We start from the raw sequence: 19,455 nt of genomic DNA on the forward strand, positions 1-19,455 counted from the left end.
AAATGTACTCTGAATACTGAACTTCTCACACCAGGCCTGCATATCTGGAATTTTAGCACAGAAAGTGAATTTGCCCTCCAGTCCTGAATTCCTGATATATGCGTAGCAAGTGAAGCTCCACACTGAAAGCACGAGTTCATAAAATGTACCCTTTGTTAGGTGTCAGTCTTGGCTCAGTTGCTAGCATTCTCTGAACGAGAAGGTTGTGAAGTAAGAGCAGTACTGAAGGACTGCTGTGATGCCTGGTGTGCTTTATTTCAAGTGAGATGTTACAATAAGGCTTCATCTGCCACAGCAATTTGCATTTATATAGCACCTTTTAACATAGCAAAATGTTTCGAAGCACCTCACTGGAGCATATTCAAAGATTAACACTAACCATAGAAGCAGAGTTTGTACAGTAGGTTTTAAGGAGTCTTAAAGGAGGAAAGAGAACAGAAGAGACAGAGGGGTTTAAGGAGGAAATTCCAGAGTTTACGGCTAGATGACTGAAAGCATGGAAGCCAGTGGCGGGGCAAAGGAATAGAGGGATGCTTAAGAGTCCAGAATTGCAAGAATGCTGAAAACTCAGAGTCAAAGCAGGAGGTTTCAGAATATTGTTATGCCACACATAGTATGGCCCAGCTTTTCACCACAAAGGAGAGTCTTCCCATCTTGGTGAAAATCCTGGGAATGATAGAAATTTCTAAGTCCCGCCCCTGAACCTGGCATTTCCTATCTTTGCAGGGTGGGACTGTAGTCAGGCTGGGGTTTGCGCATGCATGATTCATAGGGACAGCTGGCCATTTAAATCGCCAGCTGCCTCCACTGAAGTGGGATTTTGGAAGGCCAGGAGTGTGCAACCCGGAGTTTGCAGATTAGAACAGGGGTCTGAACTTGGTGGATTCATTTGGTTAGCCCTTTGGAGAGGTAAGGCACCCTTTGGGATTGTTAAAAGTGAATATGATTATGCACTTTTTACTGTTAAAGAACTGTCCAGCTGTCAAAGCTGTTGTGGAAGTGTCAAAATTGTCAATGAACTGTCCAAGATACTAGATGAGTTGGCATGGAAGGCTTACGGACAAAGAGTGGTGGGAATGGAATGGTGAGAGTTGGCATAGGGGTATGAGGGGCAATGGAGGGCAGTTAGAAGCACATGGGGTGAACTGGGGGTATGAGTGGCCATGAGGTGTGGGTAGAGGGGCATGGGTTGGCATCAGTTGGCATGGATGGGGCATAGGGAGTGCGTGAGATGGTTCGGGGATGTTGAGGACTGGAGGACTGTTTCTCATTTTATTCTTTTTCTATTTTATTTAACCACAGTCCTGGAGCACAGAGGTCGGTCTTCTGCCCAGCAGTCTCCACACTCGTTCCGCAGTCACCTGCCCCGATATTTCCCCCCGTGTTCCCCCCACTGCCCCACCCCTGCATGACCTAAAATCCAACCTGCAGGCAGATGTTTTCAAAGGTCGGGTTCGCCGAGGCAGGAAATCTCCTGACTCTGTGCACTTGACCCGGGTGCAAAAATCTGGGTGTATACCTTTGCAAAGCCTGTTTTATTTGGTTTCGGGAGGGGCTCGAGTTGATATTTTTACCAAAGTTTCTTTTGCTCAGGCATAACCTATCCTTTTCAAATCCACCATTAATTAAGCTGTTAATTTAACTTTGTACTTCATTTGCTTATTGTCTTCATTCAAAATCATGAGGCATTATCATGTTAAATTGGCCACTTTTTGAAAGTTTATAAAAAGAATTGCTTCCAGGGTGTGGACAAGGCTGACTCATTGCCACTTTAAAGAGCGTTAAGACTCAACCACTTACTGTGGGACTGCAGTCACATGTAGGCTAGGTGTATCACAGAAGGTTGGGGCTGGTTCTCTTCCTTGCGAAACATGAGCGACCCAGTTCAGGATTTTACAACAAGCAGTATTTTATTTTGTGGCACTCACCCATAAATTACCAGATTTATTAACTTCACAAGTATCCACAGAGGGATTCAAACTCATGAGCTGCGAATTACTGGTCCAGCAGCCATGCCCATTAGACCACCATACAAACATCAGGACAAATTATTGTCATACTCGAACCAAGTGAAGTATTGATCAAATGTGGTTGAATAACTCACAAATTACAATTCCTGCAAATTTAGAAGAATATAATCCTTCAGTGGGTTGGGAATTGTGTATTTATCAGCAATGAAAGGAGAGGATTTTATCCTCACATCATCCTCCTGGTGGCTGGAGACTGAAGCCTGTCGGAGTTAATTTGAAATTTGTGCCATCAACTGTTTTCAAGCTACTTGAATCAAATTATCCCTACCTGTCAACGTAACATTTCTACTTCACTTATCTGCTGAAAAAAGAATCAAATCTCAGGGGGAGACCTGCATTTTGGGCAGAAGCAATTTTTGTTATATAACTATGTTGGGGGTGGGGGTGGGGGAGGAATTTGAAATGTGTTAATACAGCAAGCAAAGCCAAGCTAGCTTGTATTAAGTGACTAGGTGCTGGTAGACCACACCCACCTGCATTGGGTTAGCTGCGTGAAATGAATTCTGCCCATCTCACCCCGGATGCTGGTGGGCCAATAGCCAGGGGCATAAAGATCTCACTAATCCAAGATTCTCAGCTTGGGTTGTCCAGCTCAATGGGAGGTAATTACATGAGCAGATTTCAAAATACAGTAAAACCACTCGCTTTCATGAGCAAATACAAGAAGCAGCCCCAGAGCAAGGCTATTTCCCCCCAGCAACCCTGACAAGTCAAGAGGTAGAGGCATTTTAAATGCTGAACTCCCCCTCCCACTTACCCAGTCTGACAGACAGTATTTTCCCCCCCAAAGCTATTTATAAGGAAGTATATACTTGCATTGGTGGTAGTACAGTAATTAGTACACATTAGTGTACTAATCTAGAGGGACACTAGATTCTAGTGAATCTAGATTCATTAGATTGGTTCCTGAAATAAGAATGCTGCCCTATGATGAGAGGCTGAGTAAATTGGGCCGATACTCTCTAGAGTTTAGAAGAATGAGAGATGATCTCACTGAAACATCCAAGATTTTGGAGGGGTTTGACAAGGTAGGCAGTGACCCTGGCTGGGGAATCTAGAAGACGGGGGCATAGTCTCAGGATAAGGGGTCAATCATTTAGGACTAAGATGAGGAGAAATTTCTTTAGTCAAAGTGTTGGGAATCTTTGGAATTCTCTACCCTAGAAGAATGTCGATGTACCATTGTTGAACATATTGAAGGTTGAGATAGATTTTTGTAATCTCTTGGAGTCAAGGGTTGTGGGGGACGTGTGGGAAAGTGGAGTTAAGGCCAATGATATGCCATGATTATACTGAAATGGCAGAGCAGGCATGAGGGGCTGAATGGACTAGCCCTGTTCCTACTTTTTTTTATGTTCCATTGGGCTACAATCAGTAATCTCTCTTTCGTTCCATCAGCAGCAATCTTCTTTGATAATCTGGGCAACTCACAGAAAGGCTCATGCAGTAATATCACAGGCAGTATGCTATAGGGCCAGATTTTTGCAATGACGAAAAGGGTCTCTGGCTTAGCAAAATGACTTAAGAGCCCCGATTCCAGAGGTTCCACCCCCGAACCCAGCACTCACCATTTCCGCCAGGGGGTGAATGGGGGTGAGTTGTAGTTTGCACATCCATGGTCCCTGGAGGCAGCTACATATGTGAAAATGCAGCTGGCTTCAAACAGTTGCAATTTTCATGAGCGGGGTGTACAAAAGATGATTAGTGGACTTTAGACATTTGAGTGAAAGCTCTAAAACGGCTGGAGTTATTTGAAGAGATAGGATACCCTTTTCGTTAGGTCCAAGTGTCCTCTGGGATTGTTAAAATTAGACATGCGTGCAAAAAGTGGATAAACTCACTGGAATTGTGAAGCTGTCCAGACATTTTAGTCCCCAATCTCTAAGTTTTTAAAAGAAAAACATCCTGCTGTGACTGCTTGCAATTTCACTACTTCTGCCTGTTGTTAAAAGCCTGAGGGTTTTAATACAGAATTAGTGCTGCCTGACTGATTCCACGAACTATCATTATTACAGTCAGGGCCCTGTAAGTTCACAGTTTGATTGGCCTTTCCAAGTTCTTATAAAATCTTTGAGGTGGCACTATGAATACAGATGTTTGCTTCCCTAAGAGCTTAAGTACTTGAGAAATTTAAATGCATTGATGAAGGTTTTTTAAATTGTGAAGTCATCAATAGATACTCAAACTTGATTTTATTTAATCTCAGCATGGCTCTGAGGTCTGCCCATAGTGGATACATGGTGAGTACACATGAAGGATGTAGGGCCAAAGTGTGGTGGGGCATGGGTTGGTATGAGTTGGCAGTAAGTTGGCATAGGGGCTATTAAGGGCCACAGGTGTGGATAGAAGGGCATAAGCTAGTATGGAGGGTATGAGCAGCCTTGGGGTTAGAGAAGAATAGGTTGGCATAGAACGCATGAGGGGCTATGGAGTTTGATGGGGTCATGAGTGGCAGTAGTTGGCATGGATGGGGTATGGGGAGTGTGTGGGGTGTTTAGGGGGTGTGAGGGATGGGAGTTGTTTTTAATTTTTATTGTTTTCTTTACAGTTGGGACAAAGGCCCAGAGCACCGAGGCAGTCCTTTTAAACAGTCTGACACCGCACCCAACAGCCTTTGTAGCTGCCTCTGAACACATACTGGAGACAGCAGGTCCCATAGTTCATGGAGGGAGCTGCACATGTTGAAGTGCAGCTGCCTTCAAATAGATCCAATTTTCGCTAGTTCTAGTTCAAAACATGACTTTATACTTTTCAGGTGAAAGTCTATAGCTTCCGGAATCATTTGGAAAAGTAGGGTGCCCTTTGGGAGAGGTCCAGGGACACTTTTGGGAGAGGTCAGGTTTTTTTTGCGATAAAAAGTGGGTAAACTCATTGGAACTATCAAACTGATTGGAACTATCAAGCTATCAAGAAATTTAAATCTCCTGGCCTTTAAACATTTAATAAAACATTTTTCAGGTTTTTTTTTAAAATCAGTGCTTGCTATTTCACTCTGTTGGCATTAGGCTGAGGCCTATCATTATAGGTTTGTGCTGCATGACTGACTTCAAACCTATCATCATATTTGGGTGCCCAATTTCACAGTTTAATTTACAGCTCCAAGTAGTTATAAAGTCTTTGACGTGAGTCAATGAATACAAATGCTTATTTTTATAAGAGATGAAGCACTTGACTGAAATGTTTGTCTTTTAATGGATTATGTAGTTGAAGGAATGCAAATGTAGTGAATGGGTTTTAAGTACGATAGCAATCTCAGCCCATGGTGGATACTTGGTGAGTTGGCATGGTGGGTGTAAGGGCAAAGGGTCATGGGTAGGGGGCATGGGGTGGCATTAAGTTGTCATAGGGTCCATATAGGTCATGGAGGTGATTAGAGGTGCAGATGTTAGCATAACAGGTAAAAGGGTCCATTAGGCAGTAGGTGGGGGGTATGAAGTGGCATGGGTTGCCATGGATGGGGCATGGGGAATGTGTCGGGGGTGAGGGGACATGAGGGGTGAGGGCTGGAGGAATGTTTTTGGCTTATTGTGTTTTTTAACAGCTTGGATAAAGTCTCGGATCACCGAGGCAGGCCTTTCACACAGCCCGCCTCTGCACCTGGCAGTCCCTAAGGCTAGCTCCAAACTCTTGCCGCGTGTGGTGGGCCTGACTCCTTTTGAAACCTGGCCCAGAATGAAAATTAGACTGTCCGGGGCAATTTCTCCCGAGTTGGGTTTGCAGGGTCAGTTTCCCGACTCCGAGCTCATGACCCAGGAGCAAAAATTTAGGCCCAGATCCCTTTGTACTTCCACCATTTATAGCTTTTTATCATTTTGAAAGTATCCTGTTCTATCCATTTAGGTCCAAAGTGGATAACTGACATTTACGGGGATTCGGGATGTCTGTCTGGGGTTGGAGAGGAACTTGCAGTGGGAGGGGGAGGATCCAGTTGTCATTGTCCATGTTGGTACCAATGACAGAAAAGACTAGCAAAGAGGTTTTGCTTAGGGATTATGAGCAACTGGGGGCTAAATTAAAAAGCAGAACCTCAAAGATAATAATCTCTGGATTATTACTTGAGTTACGAGCAAATTGGCAAAGGGTAAATAAGATTAGAGAGATGAGTGCGTGGCTCATAGGCCGGTGTGGCAGAAATGGATTTTGATTTAGGAGGCACTGGCACCAGTACTGTGGAAAGAAGAAGCTGTACCAGTGTTCTGGGAATTGTATAACTAGCGTGATAGGGAAGGCTTTAAACTCAATAGTGGGGGGAAGGGATCGTGCAAGAGGTGATGTAGTAAATCAAAGGGAAACAATGAGGTAAAAGAGCAGAGTAGTGATTTGGGTAATGATAACCAGAGTGTTGCAGGAAGGGACAAAGTAAAAACTGAAGGGTGTACTAGCTGATAAGGCTGGAGAGTACAAAAATGGCAAAAAGACAAAGTTAAAGTCTCTGTATCTGAATGCATGCAGAATTCATAACAAAATGGATAAAATGTTAGTACAGATAGAAATAAATATTTATGACCTGACAGCCATTATAGAAACATAGCTGCAAGGTGACCATGAATATTGAAGGTCATTTGACAGATGGAGTATAATGTGGGAAAATGTGAACTTGTCCATTTAGGCAGGAAGAATAGAAAAGCAGTATATTATTTGGGAGAGAGATTGCAGAACTCTGTTTCCAGACAACATTTGATAATGTGCCACAACAAAGGTTGTTGTAGAAAATTAAAACTCACGGTGTAGGGATAACATATTGGCATTGATAAAAAAAATTGGCTAGCTAACAGAAAACAGAGAGTGTGCAAAATGGGTCATTTTCTGTTTGGCAAGATATAATAAGTGGAGTGCCACAGGGATCAGTGCAGGGGCCTCAACTTTTTACAATTTATATAAATTACTTGGATTAAGGGACCAAAGGTATGGATGCTAAATTTGCTGATGACACAAAGATAGATAGGAAAGTAAGTTGTGAAGTGGACATAAGGAGGCTACAAAGAGATATAGATAGGTTAATTGAGTGGACAAAGATCTGGCAAATGGAGTATAATGTGGGAAAATGTGAAATTGTCCATTTTGGCAGGAAGAATAAAAAAGAAGCATTTTATCTAAATGGTGAGATTGCAAAGCTTTGAGATGCAGAAGGACCTGGGTGTCCTGGTGCATGAATTGCAAAAGGTTAGCATGCAGATACAGCAAGTAATTGGGAAGGTTAATAGAATGTTATTGTTTATTGTGAGGGGAATTGAACACAAAAAGTAGGGAGGTTATGTTTCAATTGTACAGGGCATTGGTGAAACCACATCTGGAGTATTAGTCTCCTTATTTAAGGAAGGATGTGAATGCATTGGAAGCAGTTCAGAGAAGGTTTACAAGACTAATACCTGGAATGGGTGGGTTGACTTATGAGGAAAGGTTGGACAGGCTAGGCTTGTATCCACTGGAATTTAGAACAGTAAGAGGTGACTTGATTGAAACATATAAGATCCTGAGGGGTATTTACAGGGTGGATGTGGAAAGAATGTTTCCACATGTGGGTGAATCTAGAACTAGGGGGTCACTATTTAAAAATAAGGGGTTGCCCATTTAAGACAGAGATGAGGAGAATTTTTTTTTCCCTGAGAAGATCGTGAGTCTTTGGAACTCTCTTCCTTAAAGGTGGTGGAAGCAGAGTCTTTAAATATTTTTAAGGCAGAGGCAGATAGATTCTTGATAAGCAAGAGGGTGAAAGGTTATTGGGGGTAGGCAGGAAAGTGGAATTGAGGTTACAATCAGATCAGCCTTGATCTTGTTGAATGGCAGAGCATGCTTGAGGGACCGAGAGACCTACTCCTGCTCCTAGTTCGTATGTATGTTTATGTGTTCAGTGGTGCGGAGGGATCTGGGTGTTCTGTTACATGAATCACAACGAGTTAATGTGCAGGTACAACGAGTGATTAGGAGGGCAAATGGAATGTTGGTATTTATTGCAATGGGAATAGAATATAAAAGTAGGAAAGTTTTACTGCAGTTGTACAGGGTCTTGGTGAGACCTCATCTGGAATACTATGTACAGTTTTGGTCTCCTCATTTGAAAAAAGGTTAATTGCTTTAGAAGCTGTTCAAAGAAGGTTCACATGACTCATTCCTGGGATGAGGGACTTATCTTATGAAGAAAGGTTGAACAGGTTGGGCCTATATCCACTGCAGTTTAGAAGAATGAGAGATGCTCTTATTGAAATATGTAAGATCCTGAAGGGATTTGATAGCATTTATACTGAGAGGATGTTTCCTCTGGTGGGAGAAGTGAGAACCAGGAGACAGTTTAAGAATAGGAGGTCTACCATTTAAGACGGATAGGAGGAGAATTTTTTTCTCTCAAAGGGTCATTCATTAGTCTGTGGAATTCTGTTCCCCAGAGAGTAGTGGAGGCTGGGGCATTGAATTTATTCAAGACAGAGTTAAACAGATTTTTGCTAGACAAGAGAAGCCAAGGGTTATGGCAAGCTGATGGCAATGTGGAGTTGAGGCACAGCAAGATCAGGTATGATCTTATTGAATGGCGGAGCAAGCTCAAAGGACCGAATGGCCTATTCCTGTTCCTAAGTCCTATGTTTCCAATATTGCCAATCTTTGTGGCATTGGCAAACTTGTCATGCAACCAATGCAATTTATAGGATTAGGAGTTGATCCAGTCTCCATAACTGGCTCTCGGCAACAGTGTCAGTTAGTCCAGATGAGCTGAGCTCTCAGCGGACCCTACTCCCTTTCTGGTCTGCATCATCAATGAAGATATCAGTCTTCCCACTTGTGCTCTAGCATCAGATTCACTGGCACCCACACAAGAAGCTGAGTGCTGATAGGAGACTGGGACTTCCCTGTACAATATTCAGGTAAGATTGGTCTCATTACACTGCACCCTCGCTTCTTCCTTTTGGTTCCATAGCTTCCCTTCTGCATCTGGGATAATATCACACAGTGTACTCCTCAGGCCTTTTCTTTTAGTTAGTTTTATTTTTTGCAAAACTATTTTAGGACAAAACACAGGCAATTTACACATGTGTTAAACTAAATGGATAAAAATGACACTAACCACAATCAAAGCTACTCAGACACCAACCAAATGGAGGTGTGTTTGCAGTGAGAAGGTGAGAAGGTGATGCAGTCATATCAAGTGCTAACACCAATCAGTGATAGGCAAGCATGAGTTGCCCATAATAATGGGCAATGGCAATGCTGGGCCACTCATTCACTTATATAAGTGCTACAGCATGATTGGTGACCACTAATGAAAATCACATGATTATTATGATTTTCTGCTTCCCATGGAATACATTTTCTGTGTAAGACAGCATCTTTTTCCTGCAGTTTGTCTCCTTTCTTTTAGTCCTCTTGGTCGTGACATTTTATAGGCAAGCAGACGAGTGGAAGGCCTGTCACCAAAGTCCCCTGTCATCGGGAAACGATCAGATTCCTCTTAACATCTGTCCACTACTGATTTTGGTTCTGATCAGGCACTGGATGGAGCCACACAGAAACATATATTCTTCATCAGTCCCAGGCACGTCAGTGAGCACTGACCGAGCCATATTATTAAAGACTCCTAAATAATAGCGTTTAACCATGCCAGAGATAGATGACCCTTTCAAGCCCAAATATCCATTGGAATAAAGGAAACAAATGGTTAAGATAATGAGAGATATTATTCAGGCACAATGGGGAAGAAATTCACCTCGGACAGTAAGACAATATGAGTATAAAAGCGTATGGTGTAGTGGGTAACATATTAGCTTAGATAGAAGATTGGCTGGCTGGCAGAAAGCAAAGAGTATGCATAAATAGGTCTTTTTCTGATTGGCAGGATGTGACGAGTAGAGTCCCACAGGGGCCTCAACTTTTTACGATTTACATCAATGACTTAGATGAATGGAGTGAAGACATGATGACTAAATTTGCAGATGACACAAAGATAGGTAGGAAAGTATGTTGTGAAGAGGGCATGAGGAGGTTGCAGATGTATATAAATAGGTTGAGTGAATGAGCAAAGATCAGGGAAATGGAGGTTAATGTGGGAAAATGTGAAGAGGGATCTAGATGTTCTAGTACATGAGTCACTAAAAGTTAATACGTAGGTACAGCAAATATTCAGGAAGGCTAATGGAATGCCATCCTTTATTATGAGAGAGACTGAACATAAATGTATGGATATTATGCTTCAGTTATACAGAGCATTAGTGAGATTGCACCTTGAATACCGTGTGTAGTTTTGGTCTCCTTACTTAAGGAAGGATGTAAATACTTTGGATGTGGTTCAAAGGAGGTTTACTAGATTGATACCTGGAATGAGTGGGTTGTTTTATGAGGAAAGGTTGGACAGACTGGGCTTGTTTCCACTGGAGTTTAGAAGAGTGATTGAAGTATACAAGATCGTGAACGGCCTTGACAAGGTGGATGTCGAAAGGATGTTTCCTCTTGTGGCTGAGTCCAGAATGAGGGGGCTATGTTTTAAAATTAGGGGTAGTCCTTTTAGGACAGAGATGAGGAGAAATTATTTCTCTCAGGGTTGTGTAACTTTGGAATTCTCTGCCTCAGAAGGTGGTGGAGGTGAGGTCATTGAACATTTTTAAGGCAGAGGTTGATAGGTTCTTGTTAGGCAAGGGAATGAAAGGTTGTCAGGATTAGATGGGAATATGGAAATCGAAACACATGGGGAAGAATGCGTGCAAATGAGCACAGAAATCTCCCTGAGGCACAGAGCTGCCTCAGGGAGGTTAGTTTGTTTTTAAAAATTTTAAGACATATCCCCTCATGTGACAGTGTCAATGAACTTTAATAAAATATTTTATTCAATTTATAAACATTTCATGAAAGCTCATCCCGCCTGTGGATGAGGTTTCATGAGAAATGTGAAAGCCGCCTGGGCTCTTTGCTTGCCCGCCAACATTAAGGTTGGACAGGCAGATCCGTTAAGTATTTCAATTGATATTTAAGTGGCTTTAATAGGCCTTTGACAGTTCAGCGGGTGCACAGCCGACTCCGGTGCACGCCCGCCGAACTGAAAATCAAATGACGCGTGGTGACTTCAGGACGCATGCCTGATGTCACCGCAAGTCATTTTACACATCGGTGACTGGGGCCCGCCCCCACACACAGACCTGAAGATTCTGGCCAAGAAGATCAGCCATGATCTTATTGAATGCGGAGCTGGCTCAAGGGGCCGAATGGACTACTCCTGTTCCTATTTCTTATGTTCTTATGTTCTTAGTATTACTGCATTAATTGACTGCTTTAAACTTTGTGAAATATTCAATTCCAGAGATTCCAGCAGAACGGAATGTGAGGTGGGGATGTATGAACGGGAGTCAGATTCATTCCTGCCTGTTTTATATTCCCACTGAAGGTGAATTTCTACCCCAATATCAGTTTGACATTTTGCAATGTTCAAAATGGAAGCATTTACAGCAAAACATTTGGCTTTTCTCAAGCTGTGTAAATCTTGCACTGAATATTTGTATGCTGCAGGTCTTTGGGTTAACAAAGCCATTTGCTGAAATACGTACCCCTCAATGCCAGTGATGAGAAAGATAAGGTTTCCATTGATTTTGGTGCAGTTCATAAACTTGTCAATGTTACTTGAGTCAACGGTTTTCGCCATCTGCAAACTTCCAGTTCCAATGCCATCACAAGCTGTGAAGAAAGGACAAGGAGGAGGAGCTGTTGAAGTAGCACTGACTGCATAATGTACAGGAAGGCTTCATATTCCAAACGCATGGAACCTAGACTGCTGCCTGTGACAATCCAGCAGTCGTGAATGTGCCAAAAATTGAGGCCACGATGTGCTCTCACTGCAGCAACATTTCACGACACCACGTGCACTCAAAGAATTTCCTATGGAGGATGCATGTCAGGGACATGTGATTTACAGAGAGGAAACTGGGAAAGTGTCACAGCCCTCACCACTCCTGCCAATGCATATTGGCCATGATGCAAGTGCTTCACTGTCTGTTTAATTTCTATTTACACAATATCCATGACTCAGTGAAAGTACTCTTGTCCCTGAGTTAGAAGTCATGGTTTCAAGCTCCATCTAAGGGAGTTGAGGACATAATTCAGGCTGACAATCCAGTGCAGCACTGAGGCGCTGTCTTTTGGATTCAACACTAAATCAAGGCCCGTCACGGCACCCCCTCTCAACACCCCCTACTTTCTCAGGTGAATGCAAAAGGTATTCCAGCATTATTCAAGGAAGAGCAGGGGAGTTATCCCTGGTGTCCTGGCCAGTGTTGCTCAACCAACATCACTGAAAAACAGATTATCTGATCATTATCACATTGTTGTGTGTGGGATCTTGCTGTGCACAAATTGGCTCCCATTACCACAGTGACTACAATTCAAAAGTACTTCATCTTAAAGGACGCCCTGAGGTCATGAAAGGCACGCTAGAAATACGAGTTCTTTCTTTCCAAGCATATTCGATAAAACCATAATTTACAGAGCTTAAGGGAAGGTACATGAGTCTTGTGGTGCAGTGGTGTCCCTACCTCTGAGCCTGAGGCTCCGGGTTTGAGTTCCACCCCAGGACTTGATGGCCAAGGTAGGTACATTCATAACATGGCCAAACAGTTTGAGTACCAATCTGTAAAACCTTCCAACACACACCAGTAGCGGGTGGTAAGAGTGGAAGAGATTCCTGGTTAGCCATGTGATGGAAAGAAAGTTGGAGCCTCGGCCATCGCTATCCATAGCTCCAGGCTACAACATGCATGTAAAAGTTGCCACAGCAACTCGGACCCCAAGTGAACTGTAACACACCAGCATGAAGAGAGGGTGCAATTTCTGTTCCGACTAAGCCATGCTGATTTGTGGCTGGAACCCGTGTGGTGAGGTATTGCACAAGAACAGTCAGATTTAGTAGGCTGCAGAGTTTGTGCACAATCTCATTGTGGGGTGGCAAAGTCATACATGTGTTTGGCATCCACATGTTTGTAACAAGTGATGCTCATGCTGCGATTTGTACCAATTCTAGTGGTAGTGCGTGCTGGCTACATGTTGGTGGGAAGCAGACACCAGGGAGGACAAAGGGGGTGGGGAGGAGCAGAGGTTAACTAGGCTGAATCATACAGATTAACCTTTTACAGAGAAAATGCTTATAGGACTGAAATTCACTTAAAACCTAACTGGGTAACTTGAAATTAATTTAAAATGCTGTTTTGAATCTGGTTTTCAGTCAGGAATTGTTGAGTAATATGCACTTGCGCTGACACTTCAGGAATTATTTTTAGATGCAGTGCCCCAGTTGGGAGCTTTAGCTTCAGGGCGCATGTAGCAAAAAGGTTAAAGGAGAAAAAGCTTTGTATTTATTTAGCATCTTTCACAACTTCAGAATGTTGCAAAGTAATATATACTTTTGAAGAGTAGTCAACTGTTGTAATGTAGAAGACATGGCAGCCAATTTGCACACAGGAAGGCCCCACAAATAGTAATTGATAATGACCAGATAATCTGTTTTTGGTGATGTTGGTTGAGGGATAATTATTAATCAGGACACTGGGGACAACTCTATTGCTCTTGTTTAGAAAAGTGTCAGCGGATCTTTAACTTGAGAGAGCCTTGGTTTAACTTTTTATCTGATGTGAATTAAAGAACATGCTAAAGTCTGACAGGGAATTAGTAAGTGTGCTGCTTACAGGAAGCATGCGCCATTCCCAAGAATTTTAACTTCTTGCATGTTATTTGTTTTGTCTGTTGTCTGTTTTATGTTGCCTTCCCTTTTCTAATCTTCTCTCTTCTTTTCCCTCTCAAAAGGCACTGACACATGCAGAAATATAGATGGACAGACAATCCTATGGCATTTGATCTAAGTCATTCTTTATTTACAAGCCTAGATTGCACCTAGTCAATCCCACTCTCACTTGATCTCCGCTTGCTTTAAAAAGTTAACTAGCTTACAGGAACCTTGACAAATTACACCTTCTTAGCCCTGAAGTACAAAGGCCAATAGCATAGCTCTTACTGTTGCCTCAGCTGAGATTTTGAAGTGCAATCTCTGGTTGGTATGACTGATTCATACTCTGGGCAGTAGCATTACCCATTATAACACCTTTCCCATTGTTCCAGTCTTTTCTTTTCCTGTGCCTGGCTGAACCTCACCTTAGCTTCCAGTTGGGACAATTATCTTTAACACAATACAAAGTTGGCCTGCAAGAAGGGATGCTCAGAAGCTACAGTCCTGATCAACTCCTCCTCTTGCATTCACCCCATAAGCCACTGGCATTGAGGTCACTACCATCAATCTGACTAAGGCCTTCTAACTCACGGGGCTGAATTTTCATCCCAAGCCAGAGGCAGGTTTAGAGATGAGCATACCGACAATTACTCGCTATAGCCGACATTCTAGTCTGTCGAAATTTTCCCTCCTCCAGCCTATTTTCAGGGTGGCAGGGTCAGGGGTGGGGGGTCTTCATCTTGAGGCAGCCTCAAGGTCACCCATCTGCAGCGGCAGCACCTACCTCTCCCAGTGAGGCTGCCACACAGCCTCAGGAACTCCCATTTATCATCCCGCCCATGAAGCCCACCTGCCATCCTGGGGGCAGCCTCTTGATTGGCCACCTCCCTGAACACCTCCTCTATGGTCCTGCCATGGCCACCTCTGGGTTCCCGACCCAGAATTCAGCCTGGCTTCAGGATCAGGACCGTGGAACTAAAATTCAGCCCAGGATTTCTGTTCCTGACATCTAGTGACCCCTGCTGGAAAGGCACTTGTGGCTAAGGCTGGGATTGACGATCAGGTCACCAATGGTGGACATTCCATGATTAGATTCACAAGCCGGAGGAATGTTCTTGTGTGAGGTGCTGGAGAGATTCTGGCAGCAAGGAGTCACTCCTTTCCAGAGAGCAAAAGATGGGATTTTAAAGGAAGGAGTGGTTTAATTATTGTTTACACTTACACCACAGTCTTCTCAAATTAGGTAGGATCAGCCTTAGTTCTGGTCTGCTAAGGGGTGGGGGTTTCAACACTCCTAAAATGAGAATTACCTTTGGGGCAAATATCTGTGCAGGGCTTGCACACTTTGATTCCATTTTCTTCCACTTCCATCTTGTTGCTCGGGCATGCTCGTACACAAGAGCTGTGATCCACCACAAAGTTATCTGCAAGGGGAGAGTGAAGGTTTCCAGTTCTTTAACATATCTGGACATTCTTACAGGTTTATTCCGTTAAGGTTCTAAATAAGAAAGTTCTTTGCTACCCATCAGTACACCGCTGTACCCCCCCCCCCCCCTCCCCCCACCATGCCAGCCTGATTGGGTGAATTCCATTAAACTTTCAATGTTATTTATCTATTTATCACCTGGCCAATACATCAGAGTCTTGTTCCATCTCTATGCTGTTCACTGTTGAACTTGCATGCAATGCAGAATGCCATTTCTTACTATGCCACTTCTGTCTGCTGAATATCTCCCATTCTTACCTTCTGGGTGGTTAATAATTCAGCTTTACCTCCGGTACAGGCAGGCCAGATTTTTGGGAGCCACCTCCATCATCATTATAAAGTTCAGTGGCACACATGACACAGTGTAAGCAGCAGCATCCGGTGCCACGTTTACCATAATTTTGCAAGCAACCTATATTCTGAGCTCAATTTCTTACCTAATTCTTGGCACCGAATATCATATCTAATAGGATTGTTTCCTGAACTTTGCTGGTTTGCTGATAAAATCACTAGTAAATGACAGGACTGGGGATAAATCCCCTGACCCTGCTCTCCCAGTGGCCACCCACACGTAAAGGGAACAAGAACCAGAGAATTAGGACTCTATTGTTGTAGACCTACCTATGACCTGTGCCCCATTTGATGAATGGTAGGGAAATTTATTACATCATTTCACATTCAAGCCTTTCCCTGCACAATGGTGGAGCAAGTCAGATTTTCCCAGTTTGTTAGAAGTAGGAATTATAGCATTGAAGCTGGAATATTAGTAGTGAATCTGTTTACACAGGTGGATGAACTTCACTAATTACACTAAGACAAAAGCCAAATCTTCCTGTTCACTGACCTGAAGTATTAACTCTGTTTATGTTAATATAGATACTAACTCTGAAATATTAACTGTTTTCACCAACCTGAAATATTAACTCTGTTTTCACTAGCCTGAAATATTAACTCAGTTTCTCTCTCCACTAGAGCTGCCTGACCAGCTGAGAGTTTCCCAAAAATTTGTGACTTTAACAAATATCTTATCCAATTTGTACATTATTGATATCACACAGCACAATTCAACCTCTGGATTGCACACCTCCACAAGTTTGCAGATCAAGGGCAATGAAGTAGTGGAAATCTATTTTTAAGAGTGAGGTTTAGAACATTGCACAGAATACCTGATAGCAGAGAAACTATCTGTGAATGTTCAAAACAAGCACCCACTATTAGGCTGATTTGTAGCCATTGAATAACAGAAATGTATTGTGTCAAAAATAGATAACTCTTCCAATGGATCTGTTGGTAAAGGGAACATATAACAGCTGAGAATCCCAGTGATTCTGCTCAATGCTCAGTTAGCTGATCTCAATTTGTGAAGGAAAAGGGGGTGATGGGAGGTTGGCAGTGGGGGGTAAGGGAGGGAGGGTTCAAGAAATATCCTCAAATCAGCCTCAATGCCTTGGGGCAGGGTCAACCAGGCTACATGCTCCTGACAGGTGAGGACAAGCTCAGGTCCCATGCATATAGAGAGTCTGCCAATGCCCACTGTCTAGAAACATGCAAAATGGGCAATCAGGCTCTCTCATGGAATCATATTCCAGCATCGAGAGGCAGCACCTACGGCAAAAGACACAAATTGGAAAAGCGAAAAACAAAAATTTTTTTAAATGATGACTGAGAGAAAATCCATAACTGGAACAAGTGCGCTGTGACATGCAGTGACCAGCATGTGATCTTGTCATTTGTTTTCCTTGATGGATTTAGACAAGGATCAATGTTCTTATCAGTGGTATAATGTGAAGATTGATAACAAATTGATAATGTCCCTGACAGATAGTAAAACCAGGTCCTCAAGATGACAATAAGCTGTACCCATCTCTGGTGAGGCTGTGCATGCCTTATGTGAGAGCTTTCAAATGAAGCACTCCATTTGTAAAACAACAGACACAGACATATACAGACTACACAGACCTACACAAACATTCCACACGTACAGTCAAACACACACATTTTACACAAGCACACGCTCACATACAGACACACAAAGATACACATACATTTCACAGGCCCCCATACACACATATGCAGACATACATAGACCGCCTCCCTTACCCCCGCACCCCCCCCACTCCCACACACACACACACACACACACACACACAAATACAGGCATGCATAAACACACATTACATAAACATACACATACAGACAGACGGACACTCACATCAATGTAGACACAATGCAAACACATTCATACTTCTGACAACTAAATCTTCTAGTAGAACTTATGTTTGAAAATTAATCTATATCTTTGGACAAACATAAAACTAACCTTTCAAGAGACAGAGAGGAGGGAAAGGGGAGGGACAGAGTAGGAGACAGACATTGATCATGGAGACAGATAAAGATTGAAATACTGAAGGGGAGACAAATGGCCAGAAATAGAGTGAGATAGATGGATAAAGAAATAAATGAGGATAGAGAGATAGAGAAAGAGATGAAGTGAGAGAGAAAAAGAATGAGACAAACAAGTAGAGAGAGGTCCAGAGAGAAAAACAGAGAGACAACCAAGAGAGAGATACAGAAAAACAGAGTGAGAGTTAGACCAAGAGAGCTGAATCAGAAGATTTGATTGCAACTAATCTCATCAGATGAAATCAAACAACAATGTATATTTATATCGCGACTTTAACGCAATTAAATGCCCCAAAGCACTCCACAGGAGCATTATAAAACCAAGTATGATACCAAGCCACACAAGAAGATATTAGGAACGTAGGAGCAGGAGTAGGCCATTTGGCCTGTCAAGCCTGATCCACCATTCAGTTTGATCATGGCTGAATGCCATGGCTAAATACCTCAATGCCACTTTCCCACATTATCTCCATATCCCTTGATGTCATTAGTATCCAGAAATCTATCAACTTCTGTCTGTAACATGCTCAATGGAGTAGAGAATTCCAAAGATTCACCACCCTCTGAGTGAAGAAATTGCTCATCTCAGTCCTAAATGGCCTACCCCTCATTCTGAGACTGCACCCTCTGGATCTAGATTCACAAGCCAGGGGAAACATCCTATCTACATTTATCCTGTCGAGCCATGTAAGAATTTTGTAAGTTTCACAGAGAACCTCTCATTCCTCAAAACCCTAAGGAATACTGGTCCAGTCTCCTCAATCCCTTTCCTCATAGGACAATCCTGCCATCCCAGGGATTAGTCTTGTCAACCTCCACTGCAATCCCTCCATGGCAAGTATATCCTTCCCTAGATTAGGAGTCCAAAACTGTGCACAATACTCCAGGTGCGGTCTCACCAAGGCTCTATACAATTGCAGCACAGCATCTTTGCTCCTATACTCAAATCACCTTGCGATGAAAGCCAACACACCATTTCCTAATTGTTTGTTGCAGCTGCATGCTAGCATGTTATGAACAAGGACACCCAGGTCCCTTTGGACATCAACATTTCCCAGCATCTCACCATTTAAGAAATATACTGCCTCTCTTTTTTTTTTACCAAAGTGGATAACTTCACACTTATTCAGGTTATATTCCATCTGCCATGTTCTTGCCCGTTCAATTCACTTTGCCTTCAACTTACATTGCCACCTAGTTTTGTGTCATCGGCACATTTGGAAATATTACAGTTGGCCCCCACATCCAAATCATTTATATACATTGTGAACAGCTGTGGGTCCAGCACAGATCCTTGCGGTACCCCACTAGTAACATCCTGCCATCCTAAGAATGACCCATTTATTCCTACGTTCTGTTTTCTGTCTGTTAACCAATTCTCAATCCATAACCAATATATTACCCCCAATCCCATGTACTCTGTTTACTAACCTCCTGTGTGGGACCTTATCAAAAGGATTCTGTAAATCCAAATAAACCACATCCACAGGGTCCCCTTTATCTATGCTACAGGTACCATCCTCAAAAAACTCTAACAGGTTTGCCAAACATGATTTCCCTTTCATAAACCCATGATATGCCCACTCATATCATTATTTTCCAAGTGTCTCATTATTACATCCTTTCTAATGGATTCTAACGTTTTCCCTTCTACTGATCTCAAACTAACAGGTCTGTAGTTCTCAATTTTCTCTCTCCCTCCCTCCTTAAATAGCGGAGTTACATTAGCTACTTTCCAGAACTTTTCCAGAATCTAGTGAATTTTGAAAGATAACCACCAATGCATCCATTATCTCTATAGCCACCTCATTCAACACTCCGGGATGTAGCTCATCAGGTCCAGGGGA

The 19,455-nt window shown here is 42.8% G+C and overlaps 1 protein-coding gene across 1 annotated transcript in view; it reads right to left on the reverse strand.

Annotated features, from left to right (window-relative positions):
- The window catches only part of LOC121285134 (receptor tyrosine-protein kinase erbB-4-like), a 1,067,779-nt gene that overhangs the window by 377,207 nt on the left and 671,117 nt on the right, over window positions 1-19,455 (reverse strand). Inside the window, exons 8-9 of the mRNA XM_041201314.1 lie at window positions 15,030-15,143; window positions 11,555-11,681 (exon numbers count right to left, since the gene is read on the reverse strand). Of these exons, the coding sequence (XP_041057248.1) occupies window positions 11,555-11,681; window positions 15,030-15,143 (241 nt within the window). The remainder of the gene's footprint in view (window positions 1-11,554; window positions 11,682-15,029; window positions 15,144-19,455) is intronic.

The sequence above is a fragment of the Carcharodon carcharias genome, chromosome 12 (genome assembly GCF_017639515.1).
Source record: "Carcharodon carcharias isolate sCarCar2 chromosome 12, sCarCar2.pri, whole genome shotgun sequence".
In the NCBI taxonomy this organism is placed as follows: Eukaryota; Metazoa; Chordata; class Chondrichthyes; order Lamniformes; family Lamnidae; genus Carcharodon; species Carcharodon carcharias.